We start from the raw sequence: 18407 nt of genomic DNA, 5'->3' as shown, positions 1-18407 counted from the left end.
TGGTTCGATGAGCTGCAGTCGTTCATCTAGCCCCCCACTTAAGTGGCGTTTTATGTTAAGCATTCCAAGAAAGTTGATAATGACCACCAGAGCTTCGAAAATTATGCTAATCACATTGATTTGCCGGAGTTGTTATTGTCGCCACTCTGAGTTCTTTGCCAAACACCTTTTGGCTATTTGCTCGCGATTTATTCACGGAGTTTTTATCAATCAGCGTAGAGCGTGTGGCGTAGTTTTTGACCATCGGGTTTTTTATGACTCATACTATAGAGCACTTTGGGCTTTTCGAGCACTTTTTGAAGGAGGTGCGTCGAACCTTATTTCGCATCGTTTTTAATTCCGTTTGGCTTACCCTCTTTTTGGGGGTACATCAATACGATGGAAATGGATTTTAATACATTATTAATAAATTATATTATCTATAAAATGTTAAATTCATTTAATTTTGCGATTTAGTTGTTGTACATGTGTTTTCGAGATGTTTAAGTTTGTTATACTCTGGTTTGAGAACTAGCATACATGATTTTCATAATCAATTAACTTATTAGGTCCTAAAAGCTTCATATATTATTTACATATAAATACATATCATTTTTAAAGCATATTTAAGCACTTTTGACTTTATTAATGAACTGATTGCTGTACAATCTGCAGAATAATATAAATAAGAATATATATAATATATAATAAAATAAATACTTTATAACACGTTATAAGTTTACATTTTAAATTCTCTATCATAGTGTATCTACCAATGCGGCTTGCTGTTATCTAAATAGCTTTTCCTGATAAAAAATAATTTTGGTAGTTAGCTGAAACTTGGCTATTGGTAAATCCCAGTGAGTGATGAACTGAACTTGAACTTGGACCTCGCCGGAGACAACTAATGCCAGGTGGACAGTTTGTAATCCGATGGGGTTACAGGTTCAGGGGCTCGTTATTGGATCTGCATTTCGTATTTGGCTCATACTCATTTCTATTTATGGTGCGCTCCAACTTTTTGCACATTTCTTGGGCCGCACTATTACAACATAGTCCATGTTGATTATGGCCAACTTGTTAATTGTTTGTCCAAATGGATTTGTGTGGGAATCGTGTTTGCTCTACTTTGTTAGCTTCCTTCGACTGAATCACTCTCTCCTTCTCTTTCTCTCACCATACCTTTCTCTCTTCCACCTTCGCGCACACCGAACTGTCGCAGTTCAAGTCCAAAAGCAAAAAAAAAAGAAATATTGTCACTGGCTCAAGGCTGAAGTGCCGACTCCCTGACTTAGATTTGTGTCAATTGCTCAACAAGTTGAGGTCTTCCACCCACACGCACCATTTGGCTAAAGACAATTTGGCAATCTCTTTAAGCCAACTACATACATCGTATATCGATTATGGATTTAGAGCTTAACTTTTGAGGGGAAATAAAATCAAAGCAGCACACAAACTTTAAGTACGAAGATTGAAATTCAATAAGGTAGTTTAGCTATATATTATGTTCGTTTTAGTTAAAGCTCCTTAAATTAATTTATAATTATTAACTATAAATATATTTTTATAACCTATGAACTTTGTTTTTTAATGCTTATCTGGGGATATGCACTTTTTCCAAACATTAATAATAATTATAGTCAATCAAGTACTTTACTAATTAACTATATCAGTTATTTAAACGTTTTTCTGACTTACTAATATACTTGGAACTTAACAATTTTTTCAGTGCCTGCAACTGCATTTCGCCTTTTAACTGCATCTGCTATTGTGCCATGGATTTGCCCAAAAAGTATTCGCCAATCCGCCGCTGGAAAATCCCAAGAAAACCGAACTGAAGTTTTTGGTCTCGCATTGTTGGCCTATTCAATTCTTGATTGCCTGCTGCCGGCTTAAACCGCTTTGGGCCTTGGGGAAACCCCAGTCAAGTTTGTGGCCAGCATCGCATGGTTGGATTTGTTGGGCGCTTGCATAATAATGCACTCGAGTGCGGTGCAGTGAGCCCATGGCTTATGATTCACATATTGGGAGTCGATTGGTTGTGGCTTCGATTCGGTTTGTGTGTGCCTGGCATGCGAATGAGTTTGCCGCTTTTGTTTTCGTCTTCGATTCGCCGTGTTATTTGCGAAATGGCTGGTAATAAAATCGATGCGTATGTTTTGCTTTATTAGTTTATTATTGTAATCATCATGGTTGGCCAAAAACATCAAGGTCGTTCACCCACATTGTGTGATATGCATACGGATGAATGGGGCGGAGTGCGGTGAGTCATGTCGCCAGCAGACATCTTTTGCTCCCACTTATTCCCCATGGTTATTACATAATATCCCGAATTATTTCACCCGCATCAAATGCTTTTGCTGCTGCTGCTGCCCTTTCACTACTCTTTTACGGCCTGGCTCATTTAACTCGGCTTATTGTCTTCATCTCGGCTCAACAAAATGTACCTACAAGCTCTGAACATTTGTAAATTAATTTGAAAACCGTTGTTTGCCCCAGCGGAAAGTTTGGGTGGGGGAGTCTGTTCTGCCCCTGCGCAGATATTTCCCCTTTAAGTGAAACCCCCTCCTCCGAAAGTTACCCAATAATTGCGCTTTAAGTTGAAACTTCTCGATTACATCAAATATTTAATATGTTTTTGGGGGCCCAAGTTCTGGGAAGGCTTGATTTTTGCGGCCGTCCACTTATGCTAAGTGGCCTTCCTTTGATTTGCGGAGACGGAATTTCAATCTCCGTCCTCTCTGGATTTAAGTTATTAAATTCCCTGTAGTACCCCCCGGGATGGCTGGCCCTTTTAGTGCTTAGAGTCGCCAAGATGACAGCATAACGATGCATTCAAATGGCGGTTGTGATAGACAAACAAACCGATTACCCAGCAGTCGAGCACCCAAATCACCCACTGGGCCAATTGAGAGTGGCCATGCCATATAGCCCCAATCAAAGCCCGGATCCAGGGAGATGCAATGGTATGGAACCAGTGGGGCCTTCATTGTCCGGTTGTGCGGAGCAGCCTTTCGGGCGGTCCATCTGCTTTAAATGGTGTGAGCCCAAAAGGCTGCTGTGCAGCAGACTGGGAAACAAAACCCATGATGACGATTGTGATGATGATGATGATGATGATGATACGGTGGATGGAGAGGAAAAGGGGAAGCAATGGAATCTACGCCTCTTTCGAATTGCATCACTGAGATGCCTGGATTTCCTGTAAATGACAGGTATTGAGTGCTCGCCAGAGACAATGCACTTGTGCATCAATCGATTAGCAAACTGCTCTGGCCACCTTGATGCTTTGACCTTAATGCAGGGGCTCTACATCCGCCGTCTTGTGTAATCCGATAATGCCGAACTATATACTATATGCCAGGGCATTAGCTACCCCTTTGAACTCCCTGCGTCATTTTGCACAGCAGGTTGTTTACATGGTTAATTGACATCGATAAGTCTTGTGTCGATTGCATAACCGGCTTTTCACCAACGGCCGGGACTTAACCTTTGGCCTTCTCTGGGGTTCAGGGTTTTTCGTTATTTCCATTGTGTCATTTGAAACTCCATTATCTCAGTTTTTAAAAGAGATGATAGACACATCTCAGGGCTTCCATTTGTGTGCTTTTTGATTAGACACATTTCACATACACACTCTGGGTGAAAGTCCTGAATCCATAGATTCCTCACCTCCTCGACACTTCTGGGAACATTGCTAGATTTTCGGCTACTGACCCTGGGTCATTCCCATGGAAATTGAGGAGAGTACAACAGCCTCCGAGATCCTGAAATAATGCCGAAACATTTGCGTACGGCACGTCAATCATCCTTGCACCAATGCACCCAAAAGTATTCCAACTGCGAGGTATGAGACGTGTGAGATACTCATTCATTTGGTGTTCATACTGGAAAATTTAATGAGAATAAATTAAGTTCATGTTTTCTTTCATTCTTTAAATATATTTTAGGCTGGAATTGTTTCTAAAAGATGTAAATAAAGAATAATGAAACAATTATATTTCAAATTTTCTTTTCTTCTTGTTCTATATTCTTTAAAAAGTCCAACTTGCCTGATATATAAATATATATATAGATGGATCCACAAGCTGCTTCATTCAACTCAATACTCCCCTGAAATATCCTTGAGAACAGGATACCAAAGCATTGCTTATTTCGTGCGTTTGTTTGCTTATCTGGTGACGTCAGTTGAATCATATCCTGCCACCCAACACTCAATCAGAAGTGCAGCGTAGCGCAAAATCTAATTGGCAGCCGTCTCCCCTGAATCCAGTTGGGATTAGGCCACACTCCCCATTCAGAATGCGAAACACAGTGCTTTTAGGGGATTGGGGCTTTTGTTTTATTGTTCAAACCCAAGGTTCGGTAGCCCAATTATTCGAATCGTTTCCAATTCAGATGCCTACTTTCTGTACAGCGTGTTGGTGCCATCGAAGAGTGGATAACTCCAGGTGGGATAGTTCAGATAGGTGGATCTCAAAGCGGGTGTCAACAGTGATGTTATCCTTGGAACACTGCGATGAACGATGGTGGAACTCTGGTGCGAAACTGCGGTGGGCACATGCTCCACCAGATGACCCACCTTGGCAAAAGTTGGTGGGTGGTGCAGGGTCATCAGGGGATGGTACATTTGCAGATCGGCATTTCCAAGTGCCAAAAGGCAAAGCAAGAGAGCAAAGGATAAGTTCTATAAGGACGAAAATTGTTTATTTTACATTTAAAAGTATTAAGAAGCCTAATTTATCTTCGCTTACCATTCTCTGTGACATCTTCTTGCTTCAGTTCACTTCACTTGACTGTTGTTCGTTGGCCATTCCATCCTCCGCTTTTATAGTCCAGCTGAGTACTCGAGATTGGAGAACGGACTAGCCATTCTAAATGAATGGTCCCAGCCCTTGAACATGAGAAGATAGCTTGGGCGTTAACCCAGACCCTGTGCCGGCCTAATCCTCCAGAGATCTTGATTGCACACAATTTGAGATTTCGCTGGGAACAGGGGGGCGGATGTGGCATATTTATTGTGGTCGTGGGCTGGTCTCTGTGTTAACTTTATTGATTTCCTGTCGCAACAACAACGCCCAAGAATCCGAGCCAGATAAGTGAAAATGCAATGGGTTCGTTATACGTAAATGCAGGACAATAATTTTACATAAGATGGGTAAAGGCATAGATTTGAATGGGCTACTTGCTAGCCGATGGAGAAGAGGAAGTTTCTTAGGAGGAAGTTACTTAAGCCGACGGGTACAGCGTATGTATATATTAAATATATGTATTTATATACATATATATATAATAAAGTATATGTACCCTTTTCTTTTTGATTTATTTTGGAAATTATGTAGAAAAGAAATACTCAATAAGCAATGCACACAAGTCATTTAAATGCAAATGCGAAATCTTTATTGAAAGCACGCTACAGAAGAAATCTACAGAAAATGGCAGAAGAAAGAAGACGTAGAGGAGACAGCTTTTTGTGGGTTATTAGATCCAGAAAGGGAGTTAAGAATAGAAGTATCATAGCTTTGGCGAGTTCATCGTGTTAATCTTTGGCATGGATCCTTAGTTGCGGATGAGAACCACTCGAGGATCGGAGGCCACGCTCCACAGAAGTGGTGGCTGCTGGCGAATCACCTGGGTGGTGCGAACAGCTGGAGCCACTATGGGTGTGACCAATCGGCGGTGATCGTGCACCACCGTCTGGCTCTGATGCGAAACAGCAGTGGGCACGTGCTGCACTACCTCACCCACCTTGGCCACGGCTGGCTCCTGGATGGTCAATACGGTTCGTAGTCCATTACGAGCGGCCAGGATTAGAGGAAGAGGCACAGAGACGGGGATTCCGGCAGAGACAAGACGGGCACCAATCGGATCGGCACTGCCACTGGATGCGGAGGACACCTGTTGATCTTCCGCTTCCTCCTGGGATTGCTCTTCCGGCTGGGCAGCGGATGAGCTGACGGCTCCCGAACTGCCATCGGCCAGCTCAACGGAATCCTCGCTGGCAATCGGAAGCAGTTGCGAGGACTTGACCGAACTGAGGGCCACCAGATTCGAGGGCCACTCCAAGCTAGCTGCATGCGAAGCTCCGACGGAAACCAGCACAATGGCCAAAACGGGCAGGAACTAAAATATTGAATATATTTAATAAATCCTTGCAATGAAAGTAAGAAATAATTTACCAATCTAGGCATGATTAAGCAGTCTCCCTTTAAGTCCGCAAACTGTGGAATGAATGATGCATTTTGAGATTGGAATATCTGCTTTTATAGCCCATAAATCAGTACAGAATCTCTTCGCCTGACTGATCAAAGAAATGCATCATTGAGTAAGCTTAAAGTCGAATCAGAAACATTTAATTAGCTGACAATTTGAAATTTGATTGGGTTACATCAGAGCTATAAGTTAGAGAATATTCTGCGGCAATGGAATGTCGCACTTGTGCTTGTCGTCAAGCCAAAACTTCTGCAGATAACCGATGGGATCGCGGGGCATTTCGCGGGCCAGGCCCAACATGCCCTCCATAAGAATGGGAACCACCTCCTGCTCCAGATATATTCGCCGCTCTTCTGGTGGCTTGAAGCTTTTCGTTCGGGGACATTCCTTGGCCTGAAATTCTTCCGACCCGGATTTCTTCTTGGGCTTGGCTTCCTTCTTGGGCTTATCGCCATCTGGACAGAGGATCGAGATAATGGCTGATGGATTCTTCTTAGGCTTATTCGGACTTGGTTTCACATTCTTGCGGTTATTAACTTTTTTATGGAGTGACATGTTGGTAAGTTATTTGTTCGAACATGGGAAATATAATTTATCTAGGCAAGGGCAGATTAAGCAATGCATACTTTCTGTTAAAAAATATATTATAGGGAATAATTAGAAACAGATTTTTATTATTTTACTGTTTCTAAGACTTTAATTTCGTTAATATAATTTTATATTGCAAATTAAACAAACAATTTTTTTGTTTAGTTTTATAGTTTTTATTGAAAGGCACGAATTTATAGTCAGGCATGAATTTCACTCGACAGCTGTGTGAGCACACTGGAGCATCCACTAACCTGTGGCCGTAACCGAGCACTTCCTCCGCTGCTCCATCGCTTTTCTGACCACCACCGCTTCTAAGCTGATTAGCATACGTAACCCGATCAAGCGAGACATCTACCAATCGCTTGGCTGGACGGGGCGGTAACTTAAGCCGCTTAGACCTGCAGCCCCACCAACACCCTCACCACCCAATCTGGCGGGGATGTGGAGAGCGTGTGGCTTGATACGATTGCGCAATGCACACGAGGGTCTCAATCAAATTCCGTAAACGCCCACGTTCGCCGGACTTTAGGCTGCAGCAGGCGTTGGAAGAACTTGCTTAAATCCCTGGAGAAGCCACCAAAAAGGGTGTACCGTATATGGTGCTCGAATAGCCAAATGATATGATCCGTTCGATAGCACAGCGACAGGAACTTAAAGGCGGTGGTTATCACTAGGATGTAGACCATAAGTTGATGCCTGTTAATGCCCATAATCATAGGATTTTTATAGATTTCCAATGTGAAGAGGAGGGAGAGGAAAAGTGCAACTTTTGAAGTGCTGTAAAAAAGGAAATATTAAGTTTACGATTTTATTATTTAATATTTTAGTGCAACAGACTTGCTCAACTTTAGGTACGCCATCTGGTTGTGTTGACATCTATTGATTAAAAGACTCGCCACCGGCTTAAGTACTTCGGCTCCACTGCCCATGACAGTGCCCACCACTAGCATCGGGATTGGAGCATTTTCATAGACCTGTCCCGCCAAATGGACTCCTCGATCGATCAGCTGAACCTGGCTTATTGTCGACATGGCGGTGGCCAGGATGCGAAAGGCCAAAGTGCTGGTCATGGCGTGTGCCAGGTCAAAAGGACAGTAAAAGATGCAGTACCTGTTTGAGTGGAAACAAAGCTTAATATAAACAAAATAAATATGTTTCTTACGCACCAGTAAACTATTTAATTTTAATTTATTGAGCGCAATCGATCCCACTCACCAGATCAACGAACTGAGCAGGATATCTGCGGTATTGCACAGTGGCTCCAATGGCAGACTACCCAAGAGCAGGTTGCCCAGGATATCGCCAGCGTAGTTCAGCAGCAGGTTGGCAAGCCACAGGACGAAGGGCTGCCACTCCAGCACCTTGTTTCCACCCCCTTTTAATCTGAAGGATCCTGCAGAAACTACCAGCTCGTCCCGCAGCTGCTGGGAGATCAGGGAATAGTGCAGGATGCGAAAGATCAAGTGATTGGGAAGCTGCCTCAGGATCAGCCGAGCATTCATCCCTCGATTAGCTAGCTGCCCCCACTCCTTTTCGGAGACTCCTGATGTTGATACCAAATTTTGGCTTCTCGAATCTTAATAATTTGTCGTCTAAAAGTATTTCAACTACATTTAAAATACTTATTATAGTGAAGAGAATTTGCCTAAACGAAAATATTGACAAGCGAAACTTGGGTGTCTGTACTTGTGTGGATATTTGAATGCAAATAATAATAGTTATAGTAATAGTAATAATAGTACAGCTTGGAGCTTTTGATTATTGCTTTATCAACTTGGGATCACCAAATAAGTTGAACCTTGATAAAAAGTATTCGAGTTTTATTCACAAGCACTTGAGTCGAATGTGAGTGTTAAGTGTTACTGCTTCATGTTTAAGTAGTTAAATTGGAAAATATAATTAAAACTATAATAATGTGCGTTATCCGTAAAAACTTATGATTTACTTGTTTCTAAATTTCTATCTCCAGGACTTTAGTATACAGCACCTCAAACGGGTGACAAATTCCGATTCGTATGAGTGTTTAGGCTGCGAGGTCCTGGGATCAGGGAGGCGTAGCTTATGTTTCGCACTGGCTTAATCCTTGGCAGCATCTGGTGCACCACAGGATGGGCAGCGTAGGTGAGATGGGCGGGTGTCTGTCCAGATATGACAGGCACCTCCTCCGCCTGCGCCGTCGCCGCCTGGAAGAACCTCTCGACCTGCTGTCGTTCCACTGCCTGGTGATGATTAACAATCCTGGCAGAGGGAACGAGCAGCTGATGCGGTTGCTTTCGGGACTGCAGGGTTAGTGGCTCCGCTGAGGATAATCTGGTGAAGCTCTGGTGGGAAATGGCATGATGGTCACTTGAGTGGGCAACTAATTACCGTTAGACATGTGCCGCTGCCATTTATAGCCGGACTTGGCCAAGAGGACTCCTTGACCAAGGGGTCGCCATGTCTTGCCGCTAAGAGATTTATGGGCCATTTTGTGTGCAGCTAATTAATTAATCAAAAGCTACTCCAATACGACAGCCCCTCATGAGCTGCGTGCACTTAGAGCTTCCATTACGCGCCTCCGGCTAATCGGCTAACTGACTGACTGACTCAACATAGCCGGATTGCCGGATTGCCGGCGATTGTGCGAAGCCACGACGGCAACTTTAGGTATAGAAACCTCTAGCGCCAAATTAGTATTGGTAGTGCTTGAAATACCCTATAAATAAGGTGGGCATATCGGATTTATGTGCAACTGAAAGTTATACAAATTGGCTAAAGATGAATTTCCCACCACATAATTAATATAATAATAAATATTCTGATTACTTATAAATTGTTTTCTAACTATAATAATAATATTAAAATCAATTGTGATACATAAATTTAACATACTTGTTAGCTAAAGATTCTTATGTGGCAAGTCTTCTTAGCTTGTTAGATTTAGACTTAGAGAGTATTCTCTAGTTGCCTTGTTCAGCCGCCAGATCAAACAAACTATCGAGCCACAAAAGTTGGTGGTGCGGTGGGCGGGCGGCGGAGGTGCGAAGTGGAGCGGAGTGGATCAACCTTCAGCGAGTTGCGCAGACGCAGACGGCGTCGCATGTTGTAGGCTTTGTTGTTGCGGTGCTATTACTACAATATTTGCGGCGTTCGGCATTTATTTATTTATATTTGATTTTTTTTCGGTTTATTTCTTTACGTAAAGCTGCGTCCAAGTTGAGACACTCCCACAATTGCAAGATAACCGCGACTGCGCGCGTGTTTCCAACGCTTCGATCGCAGATCGCGCCGTTCTCCAGCGGCTGTGCGAGGGGGACTGTACCGTTGTTACCTATCCAATCTACCCCCTTGGCATGCTCCACGCCCGCCCCTGCTTGGGCGAGCAACTGCTCCACCGTGATTTCATGGCACAGCAATTCACACAGCACTTCAGTTTGACTTTGCCACTCGCTCCGCTTTGTGTTTGTTACTTGAAAGGGGAACCTCCAGTCCTCGCTTCCATTCGATTCCATTCGATCCGATCCGCCCACCTCAGTTCGTCGTCGGCGGTGTTCTCAGTGTTATACCCTCTCCATAGTCAACCCATTGGGCTTGGTTCGTTACCATGCGGTATCTGGTGAGTGGAACGAGCATCCCCATACAAAAAGCAATACTTATACTCATTTCAACTCTTAACACCCCTTTAGTTGCTTCTAGCCATAGTTTACGTGGCTCTGGTTTGGGCTAAGCCGGCGACGGAGGCGCCTCGTCTGCTCATCGACTCGGCGCCATCGGTGGTCTCCTACCAGGGTTCCTCGCAGGCCCAGACCCGCTTCGTCATCGCGCCCATGGGCCGATCATTGGGCTACGTGGAGCCCACCAACCTCAATCGAACCTTTCACACGAAGGCAACACAGGAGGGTGGCGGCACTGGCTACGAGCAGCTCAATCTGAGTCCGGTCTACGTGCCGGGTAGCTAGGCAATGGAATCCGATAGTTTTAGTTAGTTCAATGTGTAAATAAAGGCAGCGTGTATAACAAAAAAAAAAAAACTTCATGTGTAAGTGGTTCATTCTCACTCGGATGATAATTACGGAGAACAAACTAAAATTCTTATTCTTATTTGGAATCATAGAAATTACTGCACATAAACGTATCTATTCCTCTTGAGATTAAATCATGGCAATATGAACAAACTTATCCCAATATTCACGGAATGCAAATTTCATGAAACGCGTGCATTCCATTTTAGTGACGTATATTTGCTACGAGCACGGCTTCTTATCGGCATCATAGAACTTTTCTTGGATTTTGCAACAAACAGATACTTTTGAGAACTACATAGAAATTTCCTTGAACTTGAACTTCAAGTGTTTTGCGCTGCTGGTTTCCCCTTCAGATGCATTCGGTCATGTGCGGATTTAAAATTTGTGTACAGAAAATTGTTTATAAATGCAAAATATATATGAATTGTAATCAAAATAGGTCAATTCAAAAATATAAGGAGCAGCAAGGAGGCCGTGCTTAACCACTTTTAGAGTAAGCCTGATAAATAGGGGAACAATACTACTTTGCTGCCACGATAACCATGTCGAATACCAGTCGTCGCGATATTTGGGTGCCCAGTCCCGCCATAATACTGCATCAGCTGCAATCCAACGAGGATGTGTCCGATGAATCCACCCTGGAATACCATGAGGAATCCAACCAGGCGTGGCGCGAACAATACATGGCCAAAAACATGGCTAGTATGGGAGTCGGGTTTGAGTTCGTGAACTCAACCTCTCGCTACATGAGCTCTCTAAGCAGCACCCAGGATGACGACACAGAGAACCACGTGATTGGTAATTCATCTTCCAGCATCGTCTATCGAGCTTGGCCCACCATCCGAATCCCCCGTCTCGAAATTCAGTCTTATAGTTCCGGGTCGGATGACGAGAATCTGATCCAGCACCTGGCGTAATCCAAATGCCATTTATTCCCAAAATTCCCCGTGTTTGAGAGCCTTATCCGATTTCCTCGTTTCCCTCACCAGGATACTCCTGCCTGTCCCACCGCTGCCGCATCTGAGCTCCAATGAATCCGGACTGGACGCGCGATGCCCTTAATTGTGGTCTTTTATAGTATGGAATTAAATTGCATTTCATCTTGTTTTGTTTGCTGCCTCACAAATCAAAAGACCTTCGTCTAGGCTCTCTGAACCTGAACTAACAATATATTTGTGTTATTAATCTTTTGGGTTATTGTTCGGGCTTTGAAAACCTTTTTCGGACCAACGACAATTGAATGTTCGGCTGATTTGCAAGTGAGGGTTCGCAGATGCTTAGTTTAGCGCCGGGTTCAAGTTCAATGTAAAGCAAACAAGTTTTTGCCAATTGCTCATTAGTTGGTTTTTGCTGAAGGACAATCGAGCTGGCAAACTTTTGGCCATATAAAGCCGTAGACTTAGTTTGAAATCAGCATCAGTCACTCGTCGACTTCAAACCTCCTCAAACCAAAATCAACATGTTCCGCTTCGTGAGTATTGGAGTATGGGGTTAAAGGATATATTTCAGGATCTAACTTGCTGTTATCAAATTCAGATTGCTATCTGTGCACTGGCCACCATTGTCGCCGCTGCTCCGGGATTCATTGAGGAGCACCCCGTGGCCATCGCCCCCGTTGTGGCCAAAGTAGGTGCCGTAGTGCACAGTGCCCCACTGGCCACCTCGCACCAGAGCTTCACCCAGTACCACAACCAGGCGGTCCTCACTCCCGTGGTGAAGCATGTGGTGCCAGCTGTTCCCGTGATCAAGACTGTGGCTCCAGTGGTTCCTGTGGTCAAGCATGTGGCTCCTATCGTGCCCGTGGTCAAGCATGTGGCTCCCATCGTGCCCGTGGTCAAGCACGTGGCTCCAGTCGTTCCCGTCATCAAGACCGTGCCTGTGGTGCACCACCAGACCTACGTCGCACCCGCTGTCCACCATGTGGCCGCCGTGCCCGTGGTGAAGGCTCTGCCCCATGCCGTCTCCCACCAGAGCCACACCCAGGTGCACCACCAGAAGACCATCATCACCCCGGTGGTTGCTCCTCTGGTCAAGACTGTCGCCGTCGCCGCTGCTCCAGTGGCCCATGTCTACCATCATTAGGAAACCTTTTGCTTGAACGGATTGTTAGGATTGCTTCTTTGAATAAATTTATTTGTTGATCGTAGAAATTGTGAAATTTTATGAATTGCTCTTTTTGTGGCAAAATTTTGAATAGCTGATCGATTTGATCCAATCCAATTAGCATTTAAATAATCAATTTGAATGACTTTTAGTGGGGTATTCATTAGTATTCATTGGCAATCTCGAGCCGGTAGCCGAGTGCCAAAACTTAAAATAAATAAAAATGAAACACAAAAGTAAAACTGCCCACAGGCAGCACCAAAAATAAATTATGCAAAGCAATTATTGTACATTTTTTTTCTCGTTTAATAAATGACTTTCATACATATTTATGAGTAAATGCCTTTTTAACTTTTACCAATGCTGTGCATATCAATTCAAATTTAACATTATACATTTCTTAGGCAATAAAAATATGTAACAGGTTAAAAGGAAGCGTTTCCGATTACATAAAGTATATATTTTCTTGACATGATGCACTAGTCGATGAGATCTGTCCGTCAGTCTGTCTGTCCGTCTTCCTGTCAGTCCGTATAAACTTTGAGTTCTCGAGAACTATTAAAGCTGGCAATGTTTTGAAAAATGTACTGCCTTTCTTTCATTTTACTATTTTTCTGTACAATTTTCAGTCCTATGTATTATATATAAGATATATAAGAAATTTCTACCCTAGTAGATGGACCTTAAGAGATTGGGAAATCATTAAGTCCTGTAAGTGGGAGCACATAAGAAATATTAAATAATACCTTTACTATTTAATTAAGATCTATGAATTTTTGATGTTAGGTCATCGCTTGTAATCTTGTAAATGTTGCTAATGCTTGTAAATGTAAAACACTATTGTATTAAAAAATCAAAGTTATATTAAATTTCGAATGATTTTTTTATTTTCTCGATCAACAAATTTATCATAACCATATGAGTTCGCTTTCAATTGATTTACTTGTGGTAGGCGGAGTAGACAACTGGAGCGCTGTGAACGGTGTGGACCAGAGGGGCAGCTGGGATCACGGTCTTAAGGACGGGAGCAGCTGGGATGACGGTCTTGACCAGCGGAGCGGCTGGGACGACAGTGTGGACCAGAGGAGCAGCAGACACCACAGTCTTAAGGACGGGAGCGGCAGGGATCACAGTCTTGACCAGGGGAGCGGCATGGACCACCGGGGCAGCATGAACCACTGGGGCGGCATGAACCACCGGGGCGGCATGAACCACCGGGGCGGAGTAGACCACTGGCACCTTGCGCACCAGGTTCACGTTGCTCTGGTGGGTGATGGCCGAGGAGGCGCTGGTGTCCACGTAGGCGGTCTTGGCAAGAATCGCCGGCTGGACAATCGAGTGGGTCTCGGCAATCAGACCGGGGGCAGCGGCGGCCACAGCCAGGCAGGCGAAGAAGGCGACCTGTGGAGGAGGATAATGGGTTAGAGGACTCCCAGCACTCGGCTTCCATCTCCTAGACAACTCACGAATTTGAACATCTTTGGATTGGTTTTTTTGGGGGGTATGCTGTGATTGCTGAATCGATTGCAACTGCTGATGATGACAGGCCAAACGCGGGGTTTTTATAGTTGCCTAGTTTGGTCCACAGCCCAATTGTTTGTCGCTAAGTACTTGGCTGAACTTGAGCCGCCAACCGGTTTGGGTTTTTAAGTAAAACACTTATTCGGGTTTTCAGTTTTCAGCTGACTCTGGCTTCTAAGCGCTTATCAAAGACGCAGTTCGTTAACTGACCTAGGTTCCAGCAGCTTTGGCTCTGTGTGTGGGTGATTGTGAGGAAGTCGAGAAGTCGGGACAACAAGCCAGGCCAATCAATCGACAATGGGCCAAGTAATTGGCCTTAGATGCGGTCGCTTACGCAAATGAGACTGCCTGCAGATGGTGGGCTATCCCATTGAGTGCGTGGGCTATCCTTACATCCATACATCCTTGTCCTTGCACTTCAATCGGCGACACTACATCTTCCTCCTCGTTGGCCTTTAACAATCACTTGATCCGGCGCGTAATTGAGTTGCATTCTCGTCTTGGGTATTCATCCCCATCTTGTCTGCTGGATGCGCCTTTGTGGGCATGGGCTGCATCTCCCAGTGCTCGTTATGCGACCTTTTACCACATAACCACATAATTAATGAGTAAGCCAATGTGTGCAAATGTGTAAATACCATCGATGAGATGTTCAATAAGAGTTGCTCACATAACACCAGTAACATTGACAGCTGGAGGTAATCAAAGGTTGCGACCAGGACAATTGTCTGCTAAGAATAAATGTGCCCTTTGCAAATCAATTGGTTATTTAATTCCAGGAATGAAGGACAAAGTCTGTGCCAAGATGTTGTAATATTTTGAGGATATTCGATGGACTTGGGTTAAGAGCAAACCTAATTTATGGAAACTTGTTGATCAAGAAATTCTGGGAGTTATATTGCCGCATAAGAACAGTATAAGTTGGTCTATAAATAAAGATATTTCTATTATTTTTTCATTGGACGTTGTTATAAATAGACCTTGAAAAAGCCAATGATGATAGATCAAGTGACAAATCAGTTTTTTGACTGCGTTACAAATCATCGAATCAACTTAATTAGTCATTTTGAATTCGTTATAGAATTTTCCTCTACTTGTTTAGTAAATTCTATACTAATACAATATTTTTCCTTTAAATTCAGTTATGTAAGGAACAGCTCACTTCACTTCGAACCCTGAACTTGACCCAAATCAGAACCCTCGAGACTTTGCCCTTCATCGAGCGCGTCGCAAACAAAAGCGCAGTAAATTATAAGCGTACGCCTGCATTCAAATTGAAGCTGGAGCCGCATTTGGATTCGGATTGCAACATCGGCATCGTCCAGTTGATGGCAGCGGCTCCTCAAGTGATTCATGGCCAGGCCATAAAGACCCGGCTACCAACTTCCAACTGCAGCGGCTGCTAAGTGCCGCTCGAGTGACAGATAAAGAGCCCCGCCGAATCCCCCAATCCCTACCAGACTCGGATTCGGATTCAGACCCAGTCCCTATGTCAAGGTTATCCGGCGGACAAGCCCCACGCGCACTTAACCCACAATTTCGAGCTGGACGCTGCGGCTTCGCCGGCTGTGTCATTGTGTTTTCAGTTTTCGGGGCTCGACTTTGGATCGAGCGACAGTTACACGTACTTAAGATAACTATCTGCCATCTGGTAATGTGGAAAATGAATACCCAGAAAATTAATTTGCGGTCCCTGTAATTTTATGGAGCGATGCTTGCCGATTGTTATTTTATGGCTGTGCTTCGAACACTTCAATCAGTCATCGCAGGACAAGAAACAAAAAACAAGTTGCTGACTTATTTATTTGTTTATAATTTTTAATAGCTTGTAGCAGCGCTGCTTTATGGGTTGGGAAACGAGCTACTTGGGTTAACATATGTTAGCTACATTTATTAATTTACAACATGGATTTCACAGCTTCGGGCTTGGATTGTTGCCAATTTCACAATATAAAATTTATAGATACATATATGTCTTTAAAATGAGATGTCATCTATCTGAACGCATTTAGCTAGACACGAATTTTATTGAATATTAAATCTTTTTTATTATTTTTGTTATGTCCACCAATAGACCGTTAAAATATTCTCTATGTTTACCATTAAAATACGGGCTTTTATTTCTTCAGATAATCCGCAGTTCTAATTGTTTCATTAAATAGATCAGTGATCTAATAACATCGAAACTGTTTTCTGGTCCATTCAATCGTTTTGCTAAGTAGACCCGCTGTAAGACCTTCGTTAAATTTGGCGTGTCATTTGTCATTTTGGCAAATCTATTGACAATTTGGCTATATAAACGTTGCGTAGGCCTCATTGGGTCATGAGTTCTTACTGGAGTTTCGCCGAGCCAAATTCAAACTAAGACTAGATCCAATTTCAGCTGCCTCAACATGCACAGAATGGTAAGTACAATTACTGCAATTAACCACGAATTTTTCATATATTTTATGAACTATAATAACCAATTTAAATCATTTTCAATTCGTTTGCAGCTGCTCTACACCTTGGTAATCGTTGCCCTTGCTTTGGTTCAGGCCTGCCAAATCCATCATAATCTGACATTTCCTGCTGTGGACCAAGTTTCCGACTGTTCTGGCCACCACCTAACTTTTGGTAATCGGAGTTTGACAAGGGATCCGCCCACATTAACCCCAGGCAACTCGATGTCATCTCGGCTTGAACTTTGCTTTTATGGCAAACCTTTTACGCTGGGGCATTAGCCGTGCTTTGTTGTTGCTTTGTTATTGCTTGAATAAATTGTTGTAAATTATTAATAATATAAAAAGTTGCGATTGTTCTTATTGGCATAAGCTTAGATGCTTGGTTTCGAGTTTACTGCGGAGTTTTGGTTACATTTGTTTTTTTAACACAATATTTCTAATTTTAAATGTTTTATTTATTGAAAGAACAACTCATTTAGTGTGCTGGTAGCTATTGATTTTGTATTAAAGGATTTATTCATTCATGGTTCATTTTAAACATGTTTTAAACACCCTGACTTCAACATACTATAATTTAGAATTTTTCTTAACAAATGTTTTGTTTTATTCAAGTCCCTAGCCGTATTTCTGGTAAATAAAATAATATTTCATAATTTAGGATCAATAATACTTTTCAGAATTTTATTTTACTTTTATATAATCGGTTAACAAACAAAGAATTTACAGGCTTTAGTGGTGCAGGGTGTAGGCCAGAGGAGCGGAGTGCACCACCGACTTGACGAGGGGAGCAGAGTGGACCAGAGGCACAGAGTGCACTACAGGAGCGGAGTGAACGGAGTGAACCACTGGAGCGGCGTGGACAACGGGCACGGAGTGAACCACTGGAGCAGCGTGGACGGCAACGGCGGGATGGGAGTAGGTGGTGGTCTTCACGATGGGAGCAACCACGGGCTGCACCACCGCCTTGCTGTGCACCTGGGTGATGCTCTGGTGGGAAACCGCCGAGGGAGCTGAGTGAACTACGGATCCAACCTTGGCCAGGACGGGCTCGTGCACCACATGGTGAGTCTCGATCAGACCAGCGCTGGCGGTGGCGACCAGGAGAGCAACGACGGCGATCTGTGGGGAATAAGCCTCGATTACTTCAGGTCCGGAGGATAATATTCCCTTTGTTACTCACGAATTTGAACATTTTGATATTGGTATATTTGAAGCGAATGCTGCTGATTGCTTGAGAAGATTCGTGAGGTAACTGATGATGTTTGGGAACAGACATCCCAACTTATATAGAACCTCGAGCCAACGCTCCAAGCCCAACCGCTGACCTTCAGTACGCCCCTGCATGACCCGACTTTGATCAGTTGGAGATTCGAAATCCAAAATCGAGTCGAAGCAAGCTCATTATGATTTCTCGTTGCTGCAGCTGCCGAAAGCTAAAAGCTCAGATCGTTGGAGCCCGAAGTATCTGAAGTATCTGTTGCCTTATCAAAAGCCCCTCAAGGTGGACAACTTCGGCTGCCGAAGTATCTGGCTGTTTGAGCCCTTAGCCTGC

The 18407-nt window shown here is 43.6% G+C and overlaps 11 protein-coding genes across 13 annotated transcripts; 4 read left to right on the top strand and 7 right to left on the bottom strand.

Moving 5' to 3' along the window:
• Window positions 1-4297: 4297 nt before the first annotated feature.
• Window positions 4298-4838, bottom strand: LOC6738306. The gene is made up of 2 exons (XM_002085081.3): window positions 4734-4838; window positions 4298-4666 (listed from the first exon to the last, which is right to left on the bottom strand). Exons 1-2 carry the CDS (start codon window positions 4746-4748, stop codon window positions 4382-4384), a joined length of 300 nt encoding a protein of 99 aa, XP_002085117.1. The 5' UTR covers window positions 4749-4838; the 3' UTR covers window positions 4298-4381.
• Window positions 4839-5356: 518 nt separating this feature from the next.
• On the bottom strand, window positions 5357-6308 carry LOC6738305 (retinin). The gene is made up of 2 exons (XM_016171582.3): window positions 6159-6308; window positions 5357-6102 (listed from the first exon to the last, which is right to left on the bottom strand). Exons 1-2 carry the CDS (start codon window positions 6168-6170, stop codon window positions 5539-5541), a joined length of 576 nt encoding a protein of 191 aa, XP_016032159.1. The 5' UTR covers window positions 6171-6308; the 3' UTR covers window positions 5357-5538.
• LOC6738304 (protein dpy-30 homolog) lies at window positions 6306-6830 on the bottom strand. The gene has a single exon (XM_002085079.3). The coding sequence runs from the start codon at window positions 6745-6747 to the stop codon at window positions 6382-6384; it is 366 nt and encodes a 121-aa protein (XP_002085115.2). The 5' UTR covers window positions 6748-6830; the 3' UTR covers window positions 6306-6381.
• LOC6738303 (trimeric intracellular cation channel type B) lies at window positions 6683-8477 on the bottom strand. 3 transcript variants are annotated; one of them, XM_002085078.4, is made up of 3 exons: window positions 7999-8467; window positions 7621-7893; window positions 6683-7560 (listed from the first exon to the last, which is right to left on the bottom strand). In XM_002085078.4, the coding sequence occupies exons 1-3, from the start codon at window positions 8283-8285 to the stop codon at window positions 7272-7274; spliced, it is 849 nt and encodes a 282-aa protein (XP_002085114.1). In that variant the 5' UTR covers window positions 8286-8467; the 3' UTR covers window positions 6683-7271. The 3 variants fall into 3 exon arrangements, with proteins under 3 accessions (XP_002085114.1, XP_016032158.1, XP_016032157.1); XM_016171581.2 differs by having other exon boundaries at window positions 7950-8090; XM_016171580.3 differs by lacking the exon at window positions 6683-7560 and having other exon boundaries at window positions 7718-7913; window positions 7999-8477.
• A 90-nt stretch (window positions 8478-8567) lies between these two features.
• Window positions 8568-9864, bottom strand: LOC6738302. Its single transcript, XM_044922899.1, has 2 exons — window positions 9758-9864; window positions 8568-9129 (listed from the first exon to the last, which is right to left on the bottom strand). Exons 1-2 carry the CDS (start codon window positions 9862-9864, stop codon window positions 8772-8774), a joined length of 465 nt encoding a protein of 154 aa, XP_044778834.1. The 3' UTR covers window positions 8568-8771.
• Window positions 9865-9940: 76 nt separating this feature from the next.
• LOC6738301 lies at window positions 9941-10814 on the top strand. The gene is made up of 2 exons (XM_002085076.4): window positions 9941-10378; window positions 10449-10814. The coding sequence occupies exons 1-2, from the start codon at window positions 10367-10369 to the stop codon at window positions 10719-10721; spliced, it is 285 nt and encodes a 94-aa protein (XP_002085112.1). The 5' UTR covers window positions 9941-10366; the 3' UTR covers window positions 10722-10814.
• A 440-nt stretch (window positions 10815-11254) lies between these two features.
• Window positions 11255-11952, top strand: LOC6738300. The gene has a single exon (XM_002085075.4). The coding sequence runs from the start codon at window positions 11330-11332 to the stop codon at window positions 11702-11704; it is 375 nt and encodes a 124-aa protein (XP_002085111.1). The 5' UTR covers window positions 11255-11329; the 3' UTR covers window positions 11705-11952.
• Window positions 11953-12113: 161 nt separating this feature from the next.
• Window positions 12114-12922, top strand: LOC6738299 (larval/pupal cuticle protein H1C). Its single transcript, XM_016169408.3, has 2 exons — window positions 12114-12258; window positions 12324-12922. The coding sequence occupies exons 1-2, from the start codon at window positions 12247-12249 to the stop codon at window positions 12867-12869; spliced, it is 558 nt and encodes a 185-aa protein (XP_016032154.1). The 5' UTR covers window positions 12114-12246; the 3' UTR covers window positions 12870-12922.
• Window positions 12923-13756: 834 nt separating this feature from the next.
• On the bottom strand, window positions 13757-14513 carry LOC6738298 (A-kinase anchor protein 14). Its single transcript, XM_002085073.4, has 2 exons — window positions 14357-14513; window positions 13757-14291 (listed from the first exon to the last, which is right to left on the bottom strand). Exons 1-2 carry the CDS (start codon window positions 14366-14368, stop codon window positions 13830-13832), a joined length of 474 nt encoding a protein of 157 aa, XP_002085109.1. The 5' UTR covers window positions 14369-14513; the 3' UTR covers window positions 13757-13829.
• A 2140-nt stretch (window positions 14514-16653) lies between these two features.
• On the top strand, window positions 16654-17158 carry LOC27208434. The gene is made up of 2 exons (XM_016184001.3): window positions 16654-16816; window positions 16907-17158. The coding sequence occupies exons 1-2, from the start codon at window positions 16805-16807 to the stop codon at window positions 17132-17134; spliced, it is 240 nt and encodes a 79-aa protein (XP_016032153.1). The 5' UTR covers window positions 16654-16804; the 3' UTR covers window positions 17135-17158.
• Window positions 17159-17508: 350 nt separating this feature from the next.
• Window positions 17509-18187, bottom strand: LOC6738296 (A-kinase anchor protein 14). The gene is made up of 2 exons (XM_002085071.4): window positions 18036-18187; window positions 17509-17974 (listed from the first exon to the last, which is right to left on the bottom strand). Exons 1-2 carry the CDS (start codon window positions 18129-18131, stop codon window positions 17585-17587), a joined length of 486 nt encoding a protein of 161 aa, XP_002085107.2. The 5' UTR covers window positions 18132-18187; the 3' UTR covers window positions 17509-17584.
• Window positions 18188-18407: the final 220 nt, after the last annotated feature.

The sequence above is a fragment of the Drosophila simulans genome, chromosome 3L, assembly GCF_016746395.2.
Source record: "Drosophila simulans strain w501 chromosome 3L, Prin_Dsim_3.1, whole genome shotgun sequence".
NCBI lineage: Eukaryota > Metazoa > Arthropoda > Insecta > Diptera > Drosophilidae > Drosophila > Drosophila simulans.
The sequence above is the reverse complement of the archived record's forward strand: the minus strand, read 5'-3'. Positions and strand labels throughout refer to the sequence as shown.